The sequence below is a fragment of the Morus notabilis genome, unplaced genomic scaffold (genome assembly GCF_000414095.1).
Source record: "Morus notabilis unplaced genomic scaffold, ASM41409v2 Scaffold502, whole genome shotgun sequence".
In the NCBI taxonomy this organism is placed as follows: Eukaryota; Viridiplantae; Streptophyta; class Magnoliopsida; order Rosales; family Moraceae; genus Morus; species Morus notabilis.
In genome coordinates this window covers 136,028-157,525 of record NW_010364639.1, presented here as the reverse complement: position 1 = coordinate 157,525, position 21,498 = coordinate 136,028, and the positions used below count along the sequence as shown (strand labels likewise).

At 34.5% G+C, this 21,498-nt stretch overlaps 3 protein-coding genes across 3 annotated transcripts; all 3 read left to right on the top strand.

Annotated features, from left to right (window-relative positions):
- Positions 1 to 306: 306 nt before the first annotated feature.
- LOC21399164 (COMPASS-like H3K4 histone methylase component WDR5A) lies at positions 307 to 2,886 on the top strand. The gene is made up of 2 exons (XM_010106803.2): positions 307 to 1,126; positions 2,325 to 2,886. The coding sequence occupies exons 1-2, from the start codon at positions 458 to 460 to the stop codon at positions 2,616 to 2,618; spliced, it is 963 nt and encodes a 320-aa protein (XP_010105105.1). The 5' UTR covers positions 307 to 457; the 3' UTR covers positions 2,619 to 2,886.
- A 1,326-nt stretch (positions 2,887 to 4,212) lies between these two features.
- LOC21399163 (pentatricopeptide repeat-containing protein At2g13600) lies at positions 4,213 to 6,776 on the top strand. The gene is made up of 2 exons (XM_024171270.1): positions 4,213 to 6,059; positions 6,597 to 6,776. The coding sequence occupies exon 1, from the start codon at positions 4,359 to 4,361 to the stop codon at positions 6,021 to 6,023; it is 1,665 nt and encodes a 554-aa protein (XP_024027038.1). The 5' UTR covers positions 4,213 to 4,358; the 3' UTR covers positions 6,024 to 6,059; positions 6,597 to 6,776.
- An 11,466-nt stretch (positions 6,777 to 18,242) lies between these two features.
- LOC21399162 (transcription factor bHLH18) lies at positions 18,243 to 20,145 on the top strand. The gene is made up of 4 exons (XM_024171274.1): positions 18,243 to 18,278; positions 18,404 to 19,021; positions 19,335 to 19,718; positions 20,071 to 20,145. Exons 1-4 carry the CDS (start codon positions 18,243 to 18,245, stop codon positions 20,143 to 20,145), a joined length of 1,113 nt encoding a protein of 370 aa, XP_024027042.1.
- The last annotated feature ends 1,353 nt before the right edge of the window (positions 20,146 to 21,498 follow it).

The window sequence follows — 21,498 nt, the reverse complement described above, 5'->3', positions numbered from 1 at the left end:
AATACAAGCTTGCCAAAAATTAATTTGGGTGAGAGATTCGATATTTATACCTTATAATGTGCATGATTCTTTAAAATTCTTTCTGCAATTCAAATCTCATATTAAACAAAAATCCATTTCTTGAATTTTGACTTTTAGTCCTATAGTCATGTATGGAATTTCCCTTAAAACTATATGAAATTATAGTTAAATTATAATTCAAGCATTTTAAATTATCTTTAAATTATATATGCAAGTATTAAATTTAAATGCATTTCAGACTATTTTTAAGTAGTCCCCAGTTGCAAACAATCCGTATTCAAAAAATAAACAAAAAGAAAACTCTCTCCTCTCCAATCTCCTAAAGCTGCTCCATCTCTCTCTTGTATTTCGGCTAAACACTATTCCCTCCAAAACCCGCATAAATTGTTGATTGGAAAATTTAAAAAAAAAAGAAAGAGAGAGAGAGAGAAGAAAAATGTCGTCGGCGGAGCCATCGGAATCCTTCAAACCCTACTCCCTCACTCAAACCCTAACGGGCCATAAGCGCGCCATCTCCGCCGTCAAATTCTCATCCAACGGGCGCCTCCTTGCCTCCTCCTCCGCCGACAAGACCCTCCGCACCTACTCCGTATCCCTCGACGGCGCCGCCGCCGATCCCGTCTCTCCTCTCCACGAATTCCAAGGCCACGACCAAGGCGTCTCCGACCTCGCCTTCTCCTCTGACTCCCGCTTCCTCGTCTCCGCCTCCGACGACAAGACCCTACGCCTCTGGGACGTCGCCACCGGCTCCCTCATCAAGACCCTCCATGGCCACACCAACTACGTCTTCTGCGTCAACTTCAACCCTCAGTCCAACATGCTCGTCTCCGGCTCCTTCGACGAGACCGTCCGCATTTGGGACGTCAAGACCGGGAAGTGCCTCAAGGTCCTGCCTGCGCATTCCGATCCCGTCACTGCCGTCGATTTCAATCGCGACGGCTCGTTGATAGTGTCGAGCAGCTACGACGGCTTGTGTAGGATTTGGGACGCTTCGACGGGGCATTGTATGAAGACTCTAATCGATGACGAGAATCCGCCGGTTTCGTATGTCAAATTCTCCCCCAATGGGAAGTTCATTCTCGTTGGCACTTTAGATAATACTTTGGTAAGTGAGATTTCGTTTCTGTTTTGTTCTTCGTTTAAAAGGTTTGATTTTTTCGTTGAATTTTAAGTTTGCTTTTCAAGTGTTTGTTAATATGTCTGTGAATGCTCGCTTAATTCTCTGAATATTTCTGGTGAAGTAAAAAACGAATAGTCTTTGATTTCTCTGTTTTTGTAACTTGTTTGTTAAAATTTCATAACTTTATTCTCTGGTTATTTCTGAAACGTTGAATGGCTGAAACGTTGAATGGCTTTATGAAGTTCTAGTTTATCATGTCTTTGTAAATCTAGATCACAATAACAGGATTATGTTAGTAAAAATATATGACACTTGATAAAGGTTTAATGGTCTAAACTAGAACACAACAAGATTGTGTTTGATTTTTGTCTTCTGTTTTTGGTATCCAAAGCTGTGATATTTGCTAAAAGTGAATTATAGAATTGTAGTATTTCCTGGGAAAGCATTGTTATTAATACATTTCTCAAATATATATATATATATATTAAAAATTTTCTTTTCCCCTTGGTTGAAATTGATGGTTACACGTTCGTTTTCTTTATCATTCTTCTTGTTTCGTATCCAAGTCTGTTAACTTTTAGTTCATTATTTGAAGCTTCAATACTCACTGTTCTTTTTCTCCAACTCTGCTCTTTTTTCATGACTTCAAATAAGTTCTTGGGTTAAGTTGATATATTTGTTTGAAATTCTTTCATGTTATTAGCTATTTATGAATCTGGCTTCAATTTTAATTTGAAATGTAAACTGTAGATGTGATGCAGTAGGCACAGGATGGCCGATTTCTTTTTTTATCTTATTGTGTCCTGTCGCTGATCAGCGCTCCTTAGACTGACTTAAAATTGATCTTAAAGCTTATTTTCCATGGGATCTGTATGATGTAAATTTCATTTTAGCTGGTATTGTTTTGCTGATTTTGTTATTAAAATTCTTCTTTAGTATGAAAACTTTAGTTTTGGGACCCCCTCTAGTTTAGGCCAAGATTTCCATTGGAACATTTTAAAATGGATTCTGGTTTTGCTTAAGATGTTTGTGCATGAATAACGAACCGGAAGTCAAGAGCAACCGACACATATTATGCCAATTTTACATGTTCTTCTTGCTTTATTCAACGACATTACTGGAAATTGTTTCTTTTCATTCTATGTATCAAAACCAATTTGGAATTGACATTATGTGTTAACAGAGGCTATGGGACTTCTCAAAGGGGAAATTTCTGAAGACATACACCGGCCACGTTAATTCGAAATACTGCATCGCATCCACATTTTCCGTGACAAATGGGAAATATATTGTCAGTGGATCTGAAGATAATTGTGTGTACTTGTGGGAATTGCAAACCAGGAACATTCTACAGAAATTGGAAGGTCACACTGACACAGTTATATCAGTATCTTGTCACCCAACTGAGAATATGATTGCATCCGGTTCACTCGGAAACGACAAGACTGTGAAGATCTGGACTCAGGCTAAGGATTGATACATCTATCATATATGGTGCTGGCATAGATTTTGATTTGGAGAGGGGCTCTGATCTGCTACCTGGAAAAAACCCATGTTTTTGGAGAAAACTGGGTAGATGGTGAATGGCTTTCATAATTTAACTGTGTTAATTAGTTGTCTCATTGTATTATTTTTTTCACCCTTGGCAGATAAGAAGTCTGATTGTATTTGTATGTAGGAAAGGATTCTTCTTCGAGCTTTAGTCTGAACTCTCCTGTTCATATGCTAATTAATTAATTGATATTTTGGGGATCACTAGAAATTTTTGGTAGAAGGTTTTTTTTTTTTTTTTTTTTTTTTTTTTGTCTTCATTGAAGATGTGATCTAACAAAAAAAAAAAATACATGAGTATTTTAAAACAACCTGCTTTTATCCTATTTTGGTCGTTGCCGGAGCTGCATTGTCAGAGAAGTTGAAGCCGAAGATGTGAAGAAGCAGCTATAGGAGGCCTAGGCTGGGGCTAAGGTTGCCGTTGTTTAGGCAGTGATGATTTGTTGGGTACATAATTATGGGTCAGCTTCTAAAAAATGGTGCTTTTACCAAACACATGTTTTAAGAAAAACGTCCTCTACAAGCACTTTTCTTGACAGCGCAGCAACCCCAAATGGGGCCTGTGTCAATTTGGCTCCAAAACGTTAAAATGCAGTACTGAGTCCTCAGGAATTTGAAATGAGCTGTGCATTTTAAAGTTCGGAGACAAATTAAAATAATTTAAAAGTCACTTTTAAATTTATTTAGATAGATAATTTTAAAGTATTTTTAGCTTTTTAAGCACTTTTAAAATATAAAAAACTTTTTTATTTATCTTTTTAATTTTTTATTTGTGAATAATAAATTAAATATCTCATTAATATCTTTTTATTACATTATTTTTTATAATAATAAGTATTTTTGACTTTTTTACGTAAATAAGTTTAAAAGCCTTTTTTAGATATAAAATATTTTTTCAGGCATTATCTAAATACTAATTAAAAAGTTACAACTTATTTTATCTTCTTCTATTATTTAAAAGTACAAACATAAACGGTCATCACCGGGTCCATAATTTCGGAGACATTTTTAAAACTATTTTTTTTTTCTGTAAACTTTTAACTTTTAGTACACAAAATCCCAAAAATAGTTTATTTTTCCTCTTTCAGAAGAGAATAAAAATTTCAGGGAAAAATTAAAAAAGTAGAAAAAATTTTAAGTTTAATTATTGTTATTTTCAATTTTATTATTTATATTCTACATAAAATTTTAATACTATTACGATAAATAACTTGTAAGATATAAAAGATAATGCGTGCGTGTTATGAAGACTACTGTAAGTAAATAACCTAGAAATTATGAGTGGCATAAGACAATTTTAATAACAGTTGTAAAAATAAATAGTATTACTTGTTAGAAAAATAAAATAATATTATTTTATTGATGATATTTTTTAAAATTCTCTAAAATAGAACATCCTCATTATTATGGTCCCCATTTGTTCCTTATCTCTTCCATTGCTCGGCCTCCCAACCTTTCCCTCCCGTTTTCTGATCTTTTTTTTTTTTTTTTTTTTTTTCAAAAACCAACACCAACAAATTTTTAAAAAAGATAAATGTAAATAAAAAAAAACCCATTTGTTTAGCATGCAAATTTTCTTGTGCGTTTCTTTACAGTTTTTGCTGTTTTGATCATTTTTTGTGGCCGCCATAGTTACGATTTGTGGATTAATTTGTCAACAATCTACATGCTCATCATCTTTCGTACCTCTTGGCTATGTCATGTTTCCATCTTGAAGACTTCACGCCCTTGTTCTCTTTATAGACGAATCCTAACTGCGGCTCGCCAGCTGTTCGATGAAAGTCCTCAAAGGGACGAGGCTCATCATTTTGGTCCAGAATTTGAAGTTTCTTCTGTTCATAGCTCGCCGCGTAATGGGATTGAGAAAGAATGGAAAAATGGCTATGATAGAGAACCGGTTAAGCATGGGAGTGTTAATGAAACATTGGAGTCCTTTTGTCGGCTGAACAGACTAGGAAAGAAGCCCACAAAGTACTTGCTATGCACGGCGCTGAATGCTTGTGCGAAGACCTTCAATTTCCGCTTGGGTTTGCAGTTTCATGCTGGCATTGTTCATATGGGACATGAAGACAATTTGATCTTGAACAGCGCGCTCGTGGATTTGTATGCGAAGTGCAATGCCATTGTGGATGCAAGAAGGGTGTTTTATGGCATGGAACGGCATGATCAAGTTTCGTGGACGTCAATTATATGTGGGTTTTCGAAGAAAGGGCATCAAAGAGAAGCTATACTGATGTTGAAAGAGATGCTTAGTACCGAAATTAAACCGAATAGTTTTACATATGTTGGTGTTATAAGTGCATGTTCTGAGATAAAAGACGGGCTTGAACAAGGTTTATTGCTCCATGCTCATGTTATCAAACTCGGTTTTGGTGGCAACAATTTTGTGGTCAGCTCTTTGATTGATTGTTATTCGAAATGGGGCGAAATAGATCAAGCTGCATTGGTGTTTGGCGAGACAACAGAGAGGGACATTATACTACTCAGTTCTATGATTTCAGGGTATTCACAGAACTTATATGGAGAGGAGGCTCTGAGATTATTTGCAGAGATGAGGAATATGAATTTGAGTCCAAATGAGCATGCTTTAACTAGCGTTTTAAATGCTTGTGGGAACCTCACAGTACTCCAAGAAGGAAGCAAAGTGCACTCTCTGGTCACAAAAATGGGTTCAGAAAGCAATGTTTTTGTGGCCAGTACTTTGATAGATATGTATTCAAAATGTGGTTGCATTGATGAAGCTCGCTGCGTATTTGATCAGACAGTTGAAAAGAATACAATAATGTGGACTTCAATGATCACGGGTTACGCTCAGAGCGGTAGGGGATCAGAAGCATTGGAGCTTTTCGACCATTTGGCGGCTGAAGAATGCTTCAAGCCAGACCATGTTTGCTTTACTGCTGTTTTGACTGCCTGCAACCATGTTGGATTCCTTGAAGGAGGAATAAACTATTTCAATAAAATGATCAATGATTACGGGCTTATTCCCGAGATAGATCAATATGCTTGCTTGGTCGACCTTTATGCAAGAAATGGGCATCTGAGAGAGGCAAAGGAGTTAATGGAGGAAATGCCTTGTAGTGCAAGTTATGTAATGTGGAGTTCCTTCTTGGGTTTTTGCAAGGAGCACGGTGAAGTAGAACTTGGGAGAGAGGCTGCTGAACATCTCATCAAGATGGAGCCGCGTAACGCCGCCCCTTTCATAACATTAGCGCACATTTATGCAAGAGCTGGTTTGTGGTCTGAAGTAGCCGAGGTTAGGAATTTGATGCAACGAAAGACGATAAAGAAGAAAAGCGTTGGATGCAGTCGGTGGTTTAAAGGAATTTGAAAGAGATTAGAGATTAAAGAGAATGTAAATTATTTGGTAAATTCCTATCAAAGTAGCTCTTGCAACTGGAATCCTACTCTTTTAGAAAATCCTTTTTTTAATTTTCCTTCATCATTTGAGATATTTAGCGAAAATGCTGAGATATAATTTTATTATTTTCAGCGGAATTGTTTTTCAAAAACCAGATCTCCAGTCCTATTTTCCTATCAACTTCTCTGTTAGACCACTACATGGAGTATAAAGTTTATGTACTTATTATTTATTTAGAATTTGTTTAGTTCGCTGATTCTGAGTTGAGATGCGATTTTATGTGAGAGTTTTTTACTGTAGTAAAAAAGTTAGATGTGACTGTTTATGAGAGTTTTTTACTGTAGCAAAACTCGAATTTTAAACTTAAATCGGTAAAATAAACGGAGTATTAGTTGTTTTTTATAGTTCAATTTGTCTATTTGAACAGGGAATTCCATAGGCGGATTTGACAGAAATTCCATTACTGTTCTTGCTACAGTGTTAAGGCCTAAATAAATGTCATTATTTTATCGTTCTTATGCTCAATATCTATACATATTACAGGTATGATTTCATGGATTGGCACTGGGTCGGACATCAATTTTCTGAAAGTGAGGGACCACAAAAGTAAATCAAACTGGGATCTTTTGGCAAATTACACAAAATGAAGTTCATATTTCTTGGCAGAAGGGTAAGTGATAGAGTCAGTTATAGGTAATTATTACTCAGTTTAGAGATAACCAGTTGACGACAAGATGGTCAAATTAAAAACGTTGCTCTTTGGCTTAATATGGGAGAGAGGGAATCTTCTTATCTGAAGATTCATTTATCCCTAGAAAAACCGTTTTCCCAAGAGGATAGATTACAAGATAACATATCTGAATGATGAGAAAATAAACATGTGCAGATGTGTTGAAAATCGTCCATGGTATTAGAAAAAAAAAGGAGAAAAACAGTGCCATTACCTAGAACTATATGGAAAAAAAAAAAAAAAAAAACTATAACAATTCTCTGAACTATGTACTCTAATTCAACTTTCTCTCAAACAAACTTTGTAAAGCGTTCATTTCTTTTTATCCTCTAATTAGGAAAATTTTTCCGAACATCTATTCTATTTATGATACTAAAAAAAAAATATGACCCGACACTAATTATAATTTTATAAATGCCTTTTAAAATATAGATTTTAAATAAACTTTTCTACGGAACTAGACGTTTTATGTATTTCTTAAATTACATTAATTTATAAGTTTTTTTAAATGATTTTATATAAATTATTATTATTATTATTTTTTGTTTACTCTTTGTTGAACTAGAGTACTTAGTTTAAATGGCATTTTTAAAATTAATCTTTTGACCAAAGCATGTACAAGTTTGGCCCACGGTTGGATACAAAGTCAAGTGATTATGACATACTCATGAATATGATTCACGATTGCAAAATGAAATATATGTTTTACAAAACTCAAGCTGTTATCATTGTTGATGGTCGTTTTTTGCAAGGCTTGTACAAGGGTCTAAGTTCAATAATTTTGTATCGTGACACTGTTGGACTCGCTTCGTGGATCCAAGTCACGCTTGGAAAACTCATATGGGCCGCGATTTGGTGGGTCATGGGCAATTGAACGGGCCCATTTGTTTTTTAGTCTGATTCGATTTTAAGTCCTGCTTAGGGGGTTTTAAAATAATTGAGTTAAGGAATAAATGGTTGATGGAGAATCCAACCCCTAAAAGCCTTTGTTTACCTTTTAGGAGTCTTAGAGATCCTTTCCTCAGCCTTTGAAGACTCGAAATTCCATAATTTAAGTTGTGGAACCTTCCCTTTCGGCGCCAAACGAGAAGTTTTTTTGCTTTGGAGCTCGCAAGGATTCGTCTCCGTGGCAGTTGTTGCTCCAGAGGCGTCACTATGGATGCCTTCACAGAGGCGTCCCTACATATGCCTTCACAAAGATGCTTCCCATGCTCCAAGAGACTCCTCTGTGACCAAAGATACCTCCTATGCATTGAGAGACTCCTCTATGTCCGAAGGTTCTTCTCGTGCTCTATGGATGTTGAATGTGTTAGGTGCTCCAGCGACGGCTATTTAGCCAAAAACGGATGGCGGCGCTCTGGAGCTAGTCTGACGTGTGTTCTGACCTCCGAGAATAGAAGTGTCCACGGAGCACTAGATTTAGTCAAACACTCCATGATCTCTAGACCTGAGGAAGGTCTAATATTAGCGAGAATTCCGGATTTGGTCTCCAAATACACCCATTTTCGACCAATTTGTTTGTCAAAGAGGAAAGCCACCTGATGCAGTTGCTCCAGAAAGAAATAGTTCGTACAAGCCTCTATTAGGGATTGATTGTACTGCTCCGGAGTAACCGTAAAAATCTTTCAAACTTCTCCTATAAATACCCAACACTAATTATACTTTTATAAATACCCTTCAAAATATAGATTTTAAATAAACTTGTCCACCGAACTATACGTTTCTTGAATTACATTAATTTATAGGTTGTTTTAAATGATTTTATATAACTTATTATTATTATTGTTAACTCTATGTCGAACTAGAATTCTTAGTTTAAATGGCATTTTTAAAATTAATTTTTTGACCAAAGCATGCACAAGTTTGGCCCACGGTTGGATACAAAGTCAAGTAATTATGACATACTCATGATTCACGGTGTTTTTGCAAAATGAAATATATGTTTCACAAAACTCAAGCTGTTATTATTGTTTATGGTCGTTTTTTACGAGGCTCGTACAAGGGTCCAAGCCTAATAATTATATATCGTGATACTGTTGAGCTCGCTTCGTAGATCCAAGCCACGTTTGAAGAACTCATATGAGCCGTGGTTTCGTGGGCCATAGGTAATTGAATGGATCCATTTATTTCTTAGTTCGATCTGATTTTAAGTCATGTTTTGGGGGTTTTAAAATAATTGGGTTAAGGAATGAATGAGTGATGGAGAATCCAACCCCTAAAAGCCTTTGTTTACCTTTTAGGAGCCTTAGAAATCCTTTCCTCAGCCTTTGAAGACTCAAAAGTTCAGATGTTAAGTCGTGGAACCTTCCCTTCCGGCGCCAGATGAGAAGTTTTTTTGCTCTAGAGCTGGCAATGATTCGTTTCTGTGGCAGTTGTTGCTCTGGAGGAGGTACTATGGATGCCTTCACAGAGGCGTCACTGCAGATGCCTTCACAAAAATGCTTCCCATGCTCCAAGGGACTCCTCTGTGACCGAAGATACCTCCCATGCACTGAGAGACTCCTCTGTGTCCGAAGGTTCTTCTCGTGCTCTATGAAGGTTGAATGTGTCAGGTGCTCCAGCGACGGCTGTTTAGCCAAAAACAGATGGTGGCGCTCTCGAGTTGGTCTAACGTGTGTTCAGACCTCCGAAAATAGAAGTTTCCACGGAGCACTAGATTTAGTCAACCACTCCATGATCTCTAGACCTGGGGAAGGTCTAATGTTAGCGCGAATTCCAGATTTGGTCTCCAAATACACCCATTTTCGACCAATTTGTTTGTCAAAGAGGAAAGCCACTTGATGCAGTTGCTCCGGAAGGAAATAGTTTGTACAAGTCTTTATCAAGGCGTGATTGTACGACTCCAGAGCAACCACCAAAATCTTTCAAACTTCTCCTATAAATACCCTCTTCATCAACACTTCAAAAAAAAAAAAAAAATAGTTAGACCATTCTTATACTTGATCATTTGAAAAGATATCTTCCTTACTAAAATTATGAGTGATCTTCCTTTGAGAGAAAGCCTTTTATGTTAAAGGCTATGTGTTCTTCGAGCTTGTGCTCTTCGGGCTCGAAGATCCTCGAAATACTTAGCGAAACTCTGCCCAGATCTTGAGTGTTCATCCTAAAAAAGTCTCAAAACACTTTGTTTGGTCAATCCAAACTCATCTACAAGCTACATTTGAAGTTTTTGAGGTTTCTTCGGAGGTCTGAAAAATTTGCCTTTGTGGCCAGACTCCGCTGTTCCGGAGCACACTTTCGGAAAGTCATAAAACTTTGTCTGCCGACGTCTACTCTCGGAGCAACATGTGTTCCTCTGAAGTGGACTTTGCCTCATTTGTTGAAAGTCTGTAAAGCTTGCTCATGAGCGACCTGTGTTCCTCCGAAGAAGAAATTCATACCAACTCTTCCAAATAGCATTATCCATACCTTACGAGTCAGACATCCGCTCCGGAGGCAATTGCACTTGTTCTCAGAGCATTTCTCCAAATAAGCCTTATCCACACTCTCCGAGTCAAATCTCTGTCAACCGTTCAGTTACTCCTCCCACCATACTTCGTCCATGCGATCTCCATAACTGTATTCAAAGTCCTCCCATGCGTAAGTTGGTGTCTTGGTAAGGTGGCGACAAAGTAGGCCATAGAATTCATTTTCTTTGGCTTACTTTGGGCCTAACCGATCAATTCTTCTCTGTTGGAGGTCCTACCATACAAATTTCTCTGTGAATGCCTCGTGTTTCTTCCGCGTCAGTATCGACACCACTGAATCCGGTACTTACACGTGCATACTTTGTACATGTCGTACCCACCGAATCTATCAGACCCGAACAATTATCATAGCACTTGTTCCACTAGACAAAAGTGCAAATTACTATGATGATCTTGTCTTACAATTTCGTTAAAAAGAAAGCTGGCTACATTGCTCATTGATAGAAGAAAGAAGATCCTAATATCCGGACAAATCTCAACAACCTCATGCACAAACAAAGAACATGGTACTATGCTCACCAGAGAGAAGCCCATTTCTCATATAACAATGTTATAAGGTACGGGTGGTGTTGAGCAGCTCTATCAATGAGTAGGAGATGATTCTTGCAAAATGAGGTCCAAAAATGAGACTCCACACGATCTTTCCAACCTCTACGATCATGCAAGTCGAGGTAACCAACTTATCAGTTGACCCAACTCTATAAATAGAACAAGAGTTCCCTTTATAAGGTTCTCACCCTCAATCTCCATACTGGCACACAATCAAAATACACTCTAAAGCTTAACCATAATTGCTTTGCTATCATTAAAAACACAGTACAACTATTTGGGATCTTTTTTTTATTTTTTTATTTTTTGAGTAAACTATTTGGCTTTAAATATGTATTAGATAATTTCAATTTAATATATTATTTTCTTTTATTACTGTTTTTAGTATATACGTAATATCTTAGTCTATTGTTATTAATCTAATATCATCTCATCTACTAAAATAACCTTAAAGTAAATATCATAATATCTCTAGTATTATACCAAATTAAATCTAACATCATACTTAACTAAATAACCGCATAACCAGAATCAATGCAAAACCAAATTAAATTACTTAACATAACACAATCTAGTTACTTATATGTATATCATATTCATATAACCTATTTAAGCACCCGAAAAATTTCTTAAAAACCAAAAAGCAAAAGCCAAAGTCCTTTCTACATACCAAAATCCATTGCTAAATCAAATGCCCTCACATAATCATCCATTTATGCAGCAAAATAAAAAGAAATCCTAAAACAAATAAAAATCGAATCTCATAACCAAATTCCGACACATATATATAACCAAATACATTATACAAATCATAGCACATATATGACTGAACATACGAACACTACAAAATTACATAATCATTAATCTGAGTTCACGCAGCCCCCTAGCAAAATCAGCTAAAAAAATTGTAATCAACAATGCCTAGTAAAATAAACTAGAAAAACGTCACACCAAAATACCATAAAGCATCAACATACCGTATCACATACAATCAAATTAATCCAAAATAACACATAAGCTGTTAATGATATTTATGTTGCCCGAAACAAGGTTATGATGCAGAAGGAATTCGGACTCAAATCTACGACCCCTACCGTTGGGAATGATGATATTTATGTTTTTTTTTTTTTTTCATATATATATATATATATATATATTAAATGTTATGTCGAAAGTACTTCTTACCAGAGAGACTAAATCTTATAATTTCCTACCCGTATATGAAATAAGATGGGCTTTACTTATATACTCTCAGTTTTCCACGCAAATTGAGTAACATTTACATCATTACATGACCATGCATGTCTCCAAATTACAATCCTACGTATATCATATTGGTCTTATCTATTATAAAGATCAGAAAAATGCCCAGAAATATATTTTAATCATTTCTATTTACATAAAATATTGATAACAAACAGGTAAAAGTTCTAGTCCATTCGACATTTTCTTAGAGGCCCCAATACACTTTACGTTTGATGAAAAGGAGGTGCATGACATAGAACCCTACTATTTTAGGTTGTATACCCAACAACACTGCAGATTCCCCATATTAATATAACGTAAGACGAACCTAACTTATTATATACGCAATATATATTTATATATAAATTTGGTCACCACAAAATGTTTAGACAAGATTTGTCGAGGCACCCAAAAAGACAAATGGCCCAGTACTTAATGATGCTTCGATGTCCTCATGATTTTTCTATGGGATTTGGTGGGTTGGCTATGATTTTCTGGCAAAATAAACAAAAAGGTTTTTGGCCCTCCAAACCTTAGAAGTTCCCCATTCGTGCGGAATGAAACGCCAGCATAACAACTTCTATTGTATACTATAAACCAAAGATACGAATCTAAACCTATCAATCTAAACATTATCCAATTGGGAGATATTATATATAACATGATGTATATATATATATATATATTTATATGTTGTTCCCCAGTTGGGTTAGTGGAATCCAGAACCTTTTTTATCGGCTCATGATAGGATATATAATTACACTTACACATGAAATTTGGTGTATTGAAGGATAAATTATACCTTTTCATCCCCAACTATATATAAGCTTTGTCACAAAATGTCTCATAATTTTAATTTTAGGTTTTTTTCTCTCCGAACTGCAATGACTCTTGTAAATTTTTCCCCTTTGTTAAATTTTTATTTATGTTATTGTTGTTAGTCGCCATTGATGAACCTCTAAAGTTCCTTAAGTCAAGTAAATTAAGAGAAAGTTAGTGTAGTAAAAAAAATAATAATAACAACTCCTAATGTGTAATTGCACTTCCGTATTACTAAACGAGAAGGAGCTAATAGAGTAACTATGTACTAAAAATGGTTCAACGACACTCATTATATGTGTGATATGTGTTATTTCTGTTAAACATCTTAACATTAGGAGTTTTTTTTTTTGGTTACTTTTTACATTTCACGTGACATTTTCAATTAAAAATTTTGTTGAGGGGGAAAATTTGTAAGAGTTACTGAAGTTCGGGGAAACAAAGATAAATTTAAATTTTGGGGAGAAAACGGGTAATTTTCCTGTATTGAACTATATTGGTTCTCATGTGAGCGTATGTGTGTCTATATACACACACACACACGCTTTGATCCAGGAAAATTGCGTTGAAAAACTCTTCCCAATACAACGTGCATCGGTTGTAATACCTGGCGCCAAATACCTTGACAAATCAAATGGAGCGAATTTAGTGACTGGACCACTCGCACTATTATCGCCTCATTTTTTCTTTCAAAATATATATATATATATATATATATATATATATATACACACACACATACACACATAGATATATAAAGGTACGTGTATGTGTATGCAATTTGTATACTTTTTAATTCTTTCAAAAGAACAACAAAATATATGGAGGGAATAATTTTCAATGCGCTGATGCTGATCTCACTTTGAAAAATAATAACCTAGTTGCTGGTTTTAAGATTCTCATGATGTACACGACACCAAAGAAATTGTAGACATTCTGCCCAAAAAAAAAAAAAAAACTTTCAGTAGACCTTTTATTGTCCTTTCTAAGTTTGACCATGAAGATTAGCAGTTGATTACATCCAAATAAAAAATAGGCCAAAAATCATGGAAGATCAACCAGTTTGTTGGCTATAATGCACATTAAGTACGGTCATTATTGCCAAAAAAAAAAAAGAGTAAGGCAATGCGAGATATCTCCTCCAACATCAATTTCTTTTTTAGAAAATTGAGAAAATTTGTCTAGTGTCTGAAAATTAATAATAGAAAGAAATACTTGAATATTGGGGAGAATACACTTAAGTGTTTTACAAAAAACTAGTAAATACTTTTTTTTTATTAAAAAAAATTTGGGATACTTGTGGAAAAGTTGATAAATACCAAGATTGGTAAAATTTTCAAAATAAGAAATTGGATTAATTCCAAAAATAGTTCTAGAAACACGAAGTTCCATAATTTGATCTATGACATCAAAATGTCTAACAATATATACTAATCTATCTCGGTGTGACAAATTAGTTTTTTCATTATACTTGCGCTAAAATCTGGACGAAATAGATCAGAGCTGCTCATGATGAGCAATTTAAATGAAAGTAAATGAGCGTTTTCACTAATCATGTGAATTAACTGATTAGAGAAGGCTTTGGTGTGGCGTTTATATTTTATTCTTGATATATATTTTATCCAGTTTTCCCTCTATATGTGAACGTCTGATAGGGTTCTAAGGGCATTCACCTAATTCATTTATGCAAATGCCTATCAAAGCACGATTCAAGTGTTGTATTCTGACATTTGATGAAGAGCTAGCTAACGAAAGGACTAACTTTGTCATGACATCAAGATAGATCAAGGTCAGTTTTGAGACGTTCTAATGTCAAGTACTTGAAATTCAGAACATTTTTTGAGATTAGCCCCAAGAAATTAGAAAACAAGTGGTTTAAATCAATAAGAGAGAAGCTTCTTACTATGATTGTTGATTATAAGAACTTGGTCCTTAGCGAAGGGTAAGGGTTGGGAGAACTAGTGCTGAGTGTAAACACGTTTACTTTTGGAATGGTTTATGAATTCATACTTTTTAATAATACTTACTATTGTTTTAATAATACTCAAATAATATTAAACTTAATCATATACCCCAACTTGAATAGATAAATATGATAAAAAAATTTGATATTGATGGCTCAACAATAATTAAGAGCCAAAGAAATCACGCTGTATTTGTCTTTATCTATTTCTTAGAAACACAAACAAAATAGTTAGATATAATTCTATGATTCAAATTCTTATCGCTATATGGTAGGACCGGCCACCAGTCTTACAAATGTTACAACATAAATCCAACTCAGAAACCTCGTTATATATATATATATATATATATATGTGTGTGTGTGTGTGTGTAAAAATATATACACACACATACATATAATGTAAAAACAGTACATGCGCATATTTGAAAGAGGTCATCTTCATCAATATGACAAAATCATCCAATTAAAAATACCCTAACTGCTCCATAGTACTATAATATATACATGTAAATAAACTATATATTTTTTGATAATTGATTAATTAGGGTCCGTTCACTTCGCTGATTCGAGTTGAGATATGATTTTGTGTGAGAGCTTTTTACTGTAGCAAAAAAGTTAGATGTGACTATTTCTGAAAACTTTTTACTGTAGTAAAATTTAAATTCTAAACTTGAATCGGCGAAATGAACGGTAGTTTGCTGAGACAACCACTACGCAAATTATGATAATTTATATATACTGCTCATCTTGATGCCATTTTCTTGGAATTCGATAGTTAAAGCAAAGACAAATAATTGCGAACTTTGACATTGGGACCGCAATGGAAAATCAATTAATTTAGCACGTGCATATTATAAACACCATAATAATAATTATTATTATAATAAAACAATCGCAAAGTTAAACCTGATAACAGCGTGCAGAATCAGCAGCTGTGATTTGCTGTCAATGGCATTATAAAATTGGAACTGTATTATCACATTAATTCACGCTGAGAGTCAACTATAGACCAAAAACTTGCTTCTAAGTGAGAGGAAAAAACAAAAAAAACAAAAGCTTAAAGTTGAAAAAAGAAAAAATAGCGGCCAAATTAAGGAAACAAAACGTTCACGATCCTTCGATAGAGTTGAACTCACAATCTCATATCACGGCAAGCCGGTTTTTTTTTTTTTTTTTTTTTTTTTTTTTTTTCTTTAATCCGGGAAAGCCGTTTTTTTTTTTTTTTTTTTTTTTTTTTTTCTTTTTCTTTAATAGAAATTTCTTTGCAAATCGTTGATACAATTCTAAGCTAAGCGTGCAGTTGAAATATATAGTTTTCTCTTTTTTTTTTCCCTCATATTTGTCTTGACATAACTGGTATTATTTTTGTTTCAGCTAGACGTTTGCAATCTTTTTCCAGTGAAGTTTTTCCTTTCGTGGTTTTTTCCTCCTTTCACGAAGAGTAGATCCTTAAATCATTTCTTAAAACTGCGCTTTCTTTTACAGTTGCTTTGTATTAGCTCTATTCATTTGTTTTTGGTTATACTATTGTCTTCAGCTTAGATTTCTTGTACCGACGATCTCTCTCTCTCTCTCTCTCTCTCTCTCTCATGGGTATTATTTCGATAATATTAGTGTGGGGTCTAGTTGTTGGATAGGTTTTTCCTGTCAGTGCCAACTTAGTTAGTATATGTTTGAAGTCCTTAATGCTACTTGATTCCTCTTTTTCATTCAATAATAATAATGATAAGAAAAAGGGTTGTATTGTTGAACGAAACAGCCATCCGTCTTCTTATATAAACTAGCTTTCTTAACCTAATTAAGGGCTTGTTTGGTGCATATATTCAAGTTAGTGATTCTATTTCATTAGCGGGAAATTTCTAAATTCAAATTCTTCGTGAGATAAAAAATACTATAGCAGAACACAAATCATAGTTTAAATATACTTACCAAACAAGCCCTAAGTCATTTATGGTCTTATGATGAACTTGTGTATTTCTCTCTTTTTTTTATTTAATAATATTACTGGAGTGGGAGGTCTGACATAGGAAAGGAGTTTGAGGGGGAGTGCTAATCTAGTTGAGATGTTTATTAAGCTTCTTAAAGGTTAGTTGCGCTAGAAGCCTTTAACTTATTTTTAGGAAAATTACATTCATACATGCACATAATTATAAATCTAATAGATCTCCTAGAGATCATTATATATTGATTAGTTTATCATTGATTGGAAGAGTGATTTTATTACAAGTAAATAAAAAAATAAAAAAACTGTAGAAAACTTACAGTCAATTATAGAAAACACTGAAGTCAGTGGCTTGAATAAAAATTGTACGAGCTAGCTAGCAAATATACTGCCGTAGGGTTGAGTTGAATTTATATCTTCACTCATGGGCCTTTCAATTTCATTATAACACTCTCTTGTCGTGATATAGATTAAAAAAAAAAAAGAACAAGTAATAATATAACAAAATAAAAGTTGATTATTATTGATGTATGCGCAACCATCATGATCATAACTCATAATTAATAAACTTATAGTCAATTAGGCAATTAAGAGAGGAAAATGATTGAACAAAATATGATTAACCCGCCAATTGTATATTCCAATATTTTGGACATTTTGGTTGGCAGGGTTTGGGAAAAGATAATGTATAAAAAATTATTTTTTAATCCATTGTTGAAGCATACAGTATCTCTTCCCAGATCTAGTTTGAGAATTTAGAAATGCCCATATGGGCCCCACAAATCACGTCAACTAACGTGTGAGAGATTAGGAGGCCAGTCTAATTTGTCTGAATTTGAATAAAGACAAAAAAACGTTTAAACGCCTTTGGAGATTAATAAGGTTGTGATTGGCATTTGGCATTTGTCAATTGTTATAAAAAGTGAAGAAAAGGAATTTCATTGTCGACCACTTTTCTCTGCAAGGACTAGGCCACTCAGTGAAGTACTAGTAAGGCTTTTCCTTCTCTCTCTTCCCCTTCTCAAAAGCCCTAGCTAGAGTACTTTTTCTATAAATCCTAACTTCTCTTAGCCAATTATCTTTCTTTCAACTCTTCTTTTTCTGGGGAAAAGTTTTGGCCCTTACAAGGAAAAACGAGCAATCTTTCAAAACCATAGATAGGTTTTTTCTTTTTCTTTTTTGGAGATCTAATTTTTTTTTCCTACCTTCATGTGTATATTTTCCTGTACTCCCCTAATTTACAGTTTTCAATAATATTTCCATGATTTTCAACTTTATTGTACTTTCTTCTTTTTGGGTTTTGTCAAGAGGCATCATGTTATGGGGGTTTCCCGAAAGATTGAAATAAGATATTGGCATGAAATAATATATGAAAATGTGTTATTTTCCAGCTGGTGTTGTGTTCAATTTTTCTAAGTAACTCTTTTTGTGCCTTTTCTTCAGTTATTAAGAGGATAATCTTGTAAATATAATGGACGTAGCCTCGGCGAAATGGCTTTCCGAACTGGTAAGATTTTCATATTATTATATTGCGCATATATATAATTATCTTATTATCTTCATTATTTCTTATTTCCTAACAAATTTGTACAGCAAAATATTAATTCTTAGATAATATCTTTGAGCTTTCAGGGACTGGATCAAGACTACAGTTCTAGCTTCTTCCACAAAAGCGAAATGAACTCTCTCAATCAGTTTGGGTTCATCTCAGAAGAAGTAGCAACAGCTCTTGGCGAGGACTACAAACAATCTTTCTCTTCCGAGAGCTATTCATCATACTCCACCATCACCACCAAGAACCCGTCCAACGCCGCATCAAGCGGTTCGGATTATTCGGTCAAAGATTCGCAGGTCAGCTTTGATAGGCCCCCCAAACAGCTCAAGATCTCTGGTTCTCCTTCATCTCAGCTAATCCTTAGTTTTGAGAACTCAAACTCATCACCTACAAGGCCTCAACGACATGTTTATGGGAATTTTGAGAGTACCTTGAGACCCAAGAAAGAAGCGGCGTCTCAAATAGATCATGTGCCCTACTTTTCATCCGTGGTCACAAAAGATCACTCAGTACTTAATGGAGATAATATTGATTCTGCACCAAAAACATCTATAAAGGGGACCAAGAGGAGTTTCTCATCAATGACCAGAACTCCTTCACATGCTCAAGAACATATTATGGCCGAAAGAAGGCGAAGAGAAAAGCTCAGCCAGCGGTTCATAGCTCTTTCAGCAATTCTTCCTGGTCTAAAGAAGGTACTATTTATATCCATAATCATAATAACTTCGATACAATATTTCTCAAGCCCAAGACTTATTTACATAAGATTTTATTATGATACTATCAATCTGGTTGAGATGTACTAAACTTCGATTTGATATCAGTTATTCTCTCTCAATTTTATTTTTTTTTTAAAAGAAGATACTATTTCATATTTATAAAACCTTCTAAGATTTCTTGAAAATTTGTCTTCCTCCTCCTTTGTGTGCTTATAATATATCTTGAAGGCTAAATGATGTATATCTTTTAGTGATTCTTTTGCTTGCAACAATGATCTTATGTTCTTAGATGGACAAAGCTTCGGTTCTTGGTGATGCTATCAAGTATGTGAAAGAGCTACAAGAACGTATGAAGACGCTAGAGGAACAGAACAAGAAGAGAACTGTGGAATCCGTTGTTTTTGTGAAGAAGTCCCAACTGATGATCTCCAGTACCGATGATGACACTTCTTCTAGCAACGACAGTCACGACAGCCACTCCGACGAAGTGCTACTCCCCGAAATCGAAGCGAGAGTTTCGGAGAAGGATGTACTCATCCGAATCCATTGCGAAAAGCAGAAAGGATTTATGGTGAAAATGTTAAGTGAAATAGAGAAGCTTCATCTGTCTATCGTCAATACTAGTGTCTTGCCCTTTGGGAACTCCACTTTCGACATAACCGTAATTGCTCAGGTAAAATTGAACTTTTTGCCTCTAGTGTTAAAATTGTTAATTAAACATGTTATCATCTGTTTAATTTATATTTCTAGGACGAACCATTATATAAGGAACTAGCCATAAAACTAGTACGTACTTGACCAATATCCTTTGCTAGTTCTATCAAATATCTTTATTGATAACAAAAGAAAAATACAATTCATATATACAAGGATACAATAATATACAAAGTATATTGTTAATGTTATATGATCATAAGAAATCTAGTAACACTCCAATCTGTCTATTTATACATATACATGAAAATGAATTTTGACAAACCTCTACAAAAAGTCATGCATATTTTTTCTTTTTCCTTCTCTTGCAGATGGAAAATGAGTTCAACATGACTGTGAAGGACCTAGTTAAGAACCTCCGACAAGCTCTATTGAAATTTATGTGACATATGCGCGCTGGAACAGATGTGAAATCGTGCGAACTTGTACAATATTCGAACACATATAGCTCGGAAAATGTCGGTGTTTATTCTCTTTCTCCAGATCTCCAAGAAGAAACTACCTAACTTAGGCATTTAAATATTATCTATTTTTACAGACCAAATAACCAACGAACATTGTTTTGCCATCAAGCTATATCCTATACTCTTTGCGGGTTTTTTTTTTTTTGGGCCTTTGCTCATTTTTTGCGTGGTAACGATTAGTTGACCACGTTGAATTAACCCACATGTGGTTATAAGGAATTTGATGGCAAATCATCGCTTGGTTTTTGCCCGTTGATGTTTGAGTCTTCCTCTAAATTTCCTCTTTGACTGCATGATCTGTATGTTGAGAGAGAGATAAACCAAATGTTGGTTTTGTTAAATATTGCAGTACTTGGTCTGTTTTTTTTTTTTTTTTTTTTTTTTTTTTTTTTTTTTTTTTTTTTTTTTTTTTTCTTATGCTTTTCTAGGGGGATCTTGTAAGCGTGGAATGTGAGCCTTGTGTCAAAAATAATTTTCACTGTAAACTGTAGCACAATTAATGTTATTCCTTTTTTGTTGATTTCAGAATATATCCTCTTTACTTGATTAATCTATCATGTATTTAATTAAATTATGCAGTGCAAGTAATTTGTTTTCTTCATTTTGTGTAGTTGTTTCTTGTTTTACATTGACGAGAGCCATTTTATAGTATTATATGCATTCTTGCACAGTATATTAACTGAAGATATTCTTGCATGGCAAAGGAAAGATGGGGTACCTAACTGGCCTGGATGCTTCAAGAGATATTGTGGATCTAGCTTTTTTGAGGTTTTGGGACTATGAAAACTCCATGATAATCACGTGGCTGATTAATTCCATGAAGCCAGAAATTTCCAAGCCCTATATGTTCATTTGATTCTTCGGTGATAAGAGAATTGTTGAATCTGGACGCTATTTTGATTTTGAGAAAAAAACCAGAAATACCACTCAAGATGCTAAAAGATATTATTTATTTCACTCTACTAAAAAATACACAATTATCATTCAATAAAATCATGATTACACTTAATTATTTTATATGACATAAATAATAGGTCTGTAAAAAACTATGAAACCATGTAATTTTCACTTTGATTTTTGGATTTACCTCAGACCTTATCACCTTGTTGGGCCAATACGTATAAAATCATGTAGACTGGCCTATTAATTAGTCGGGCAAGTATCTCACGCATCATCTAACACTATAATCGATTTGAGTAATACTAAGGACACCAATTCAAATCTCAACTCTTATATACTAACTGATGTAGTATGTGAGTTTATCTTTTTTTTTAT

Coding starts and splice junctions, on each gene's coding strand:
- LOC21399164 (XM_010106803.2), top strand. CDS start 458: ATGTCGTCGGCGGAGCCATCGGAATCCTTCAAACCCTACTCCCTCACT. Junction 1,127..2,324: donor GCACTTTAGATAATACTTTG/GTAAGTGAGATT, acceptor ATGTGTTAACAG/AGGCTATGGGACTTCTCAAA.
- LOC21399163 (XM_024171270.1), top strand. CDS start 4,359: ATGCTCATCATCTTTCGTACCTCTTGGCTATGTCATGTTTCCATCTTG.
- LOC21399162 (XM_024171274.1), top strand. CDS start 18,243: ATGGACGTAGCCTCGGCGAAATGGCTTTCCGAACTG. Junction 18,279..18,403: donor CGAAATGGCTTTCCGAACTG/GTAAGATTTTCA, acceptor TTGAGCTTTCAG/GGACTGGATCAAGACTACAG. Junction 19,719..20,070: donor ACATAACCGTAATTGCTCAG/GTAAAATTGAAC, acceptor CTTCTCTTGCAG/ATGGAAAATGAGTTCAACAT.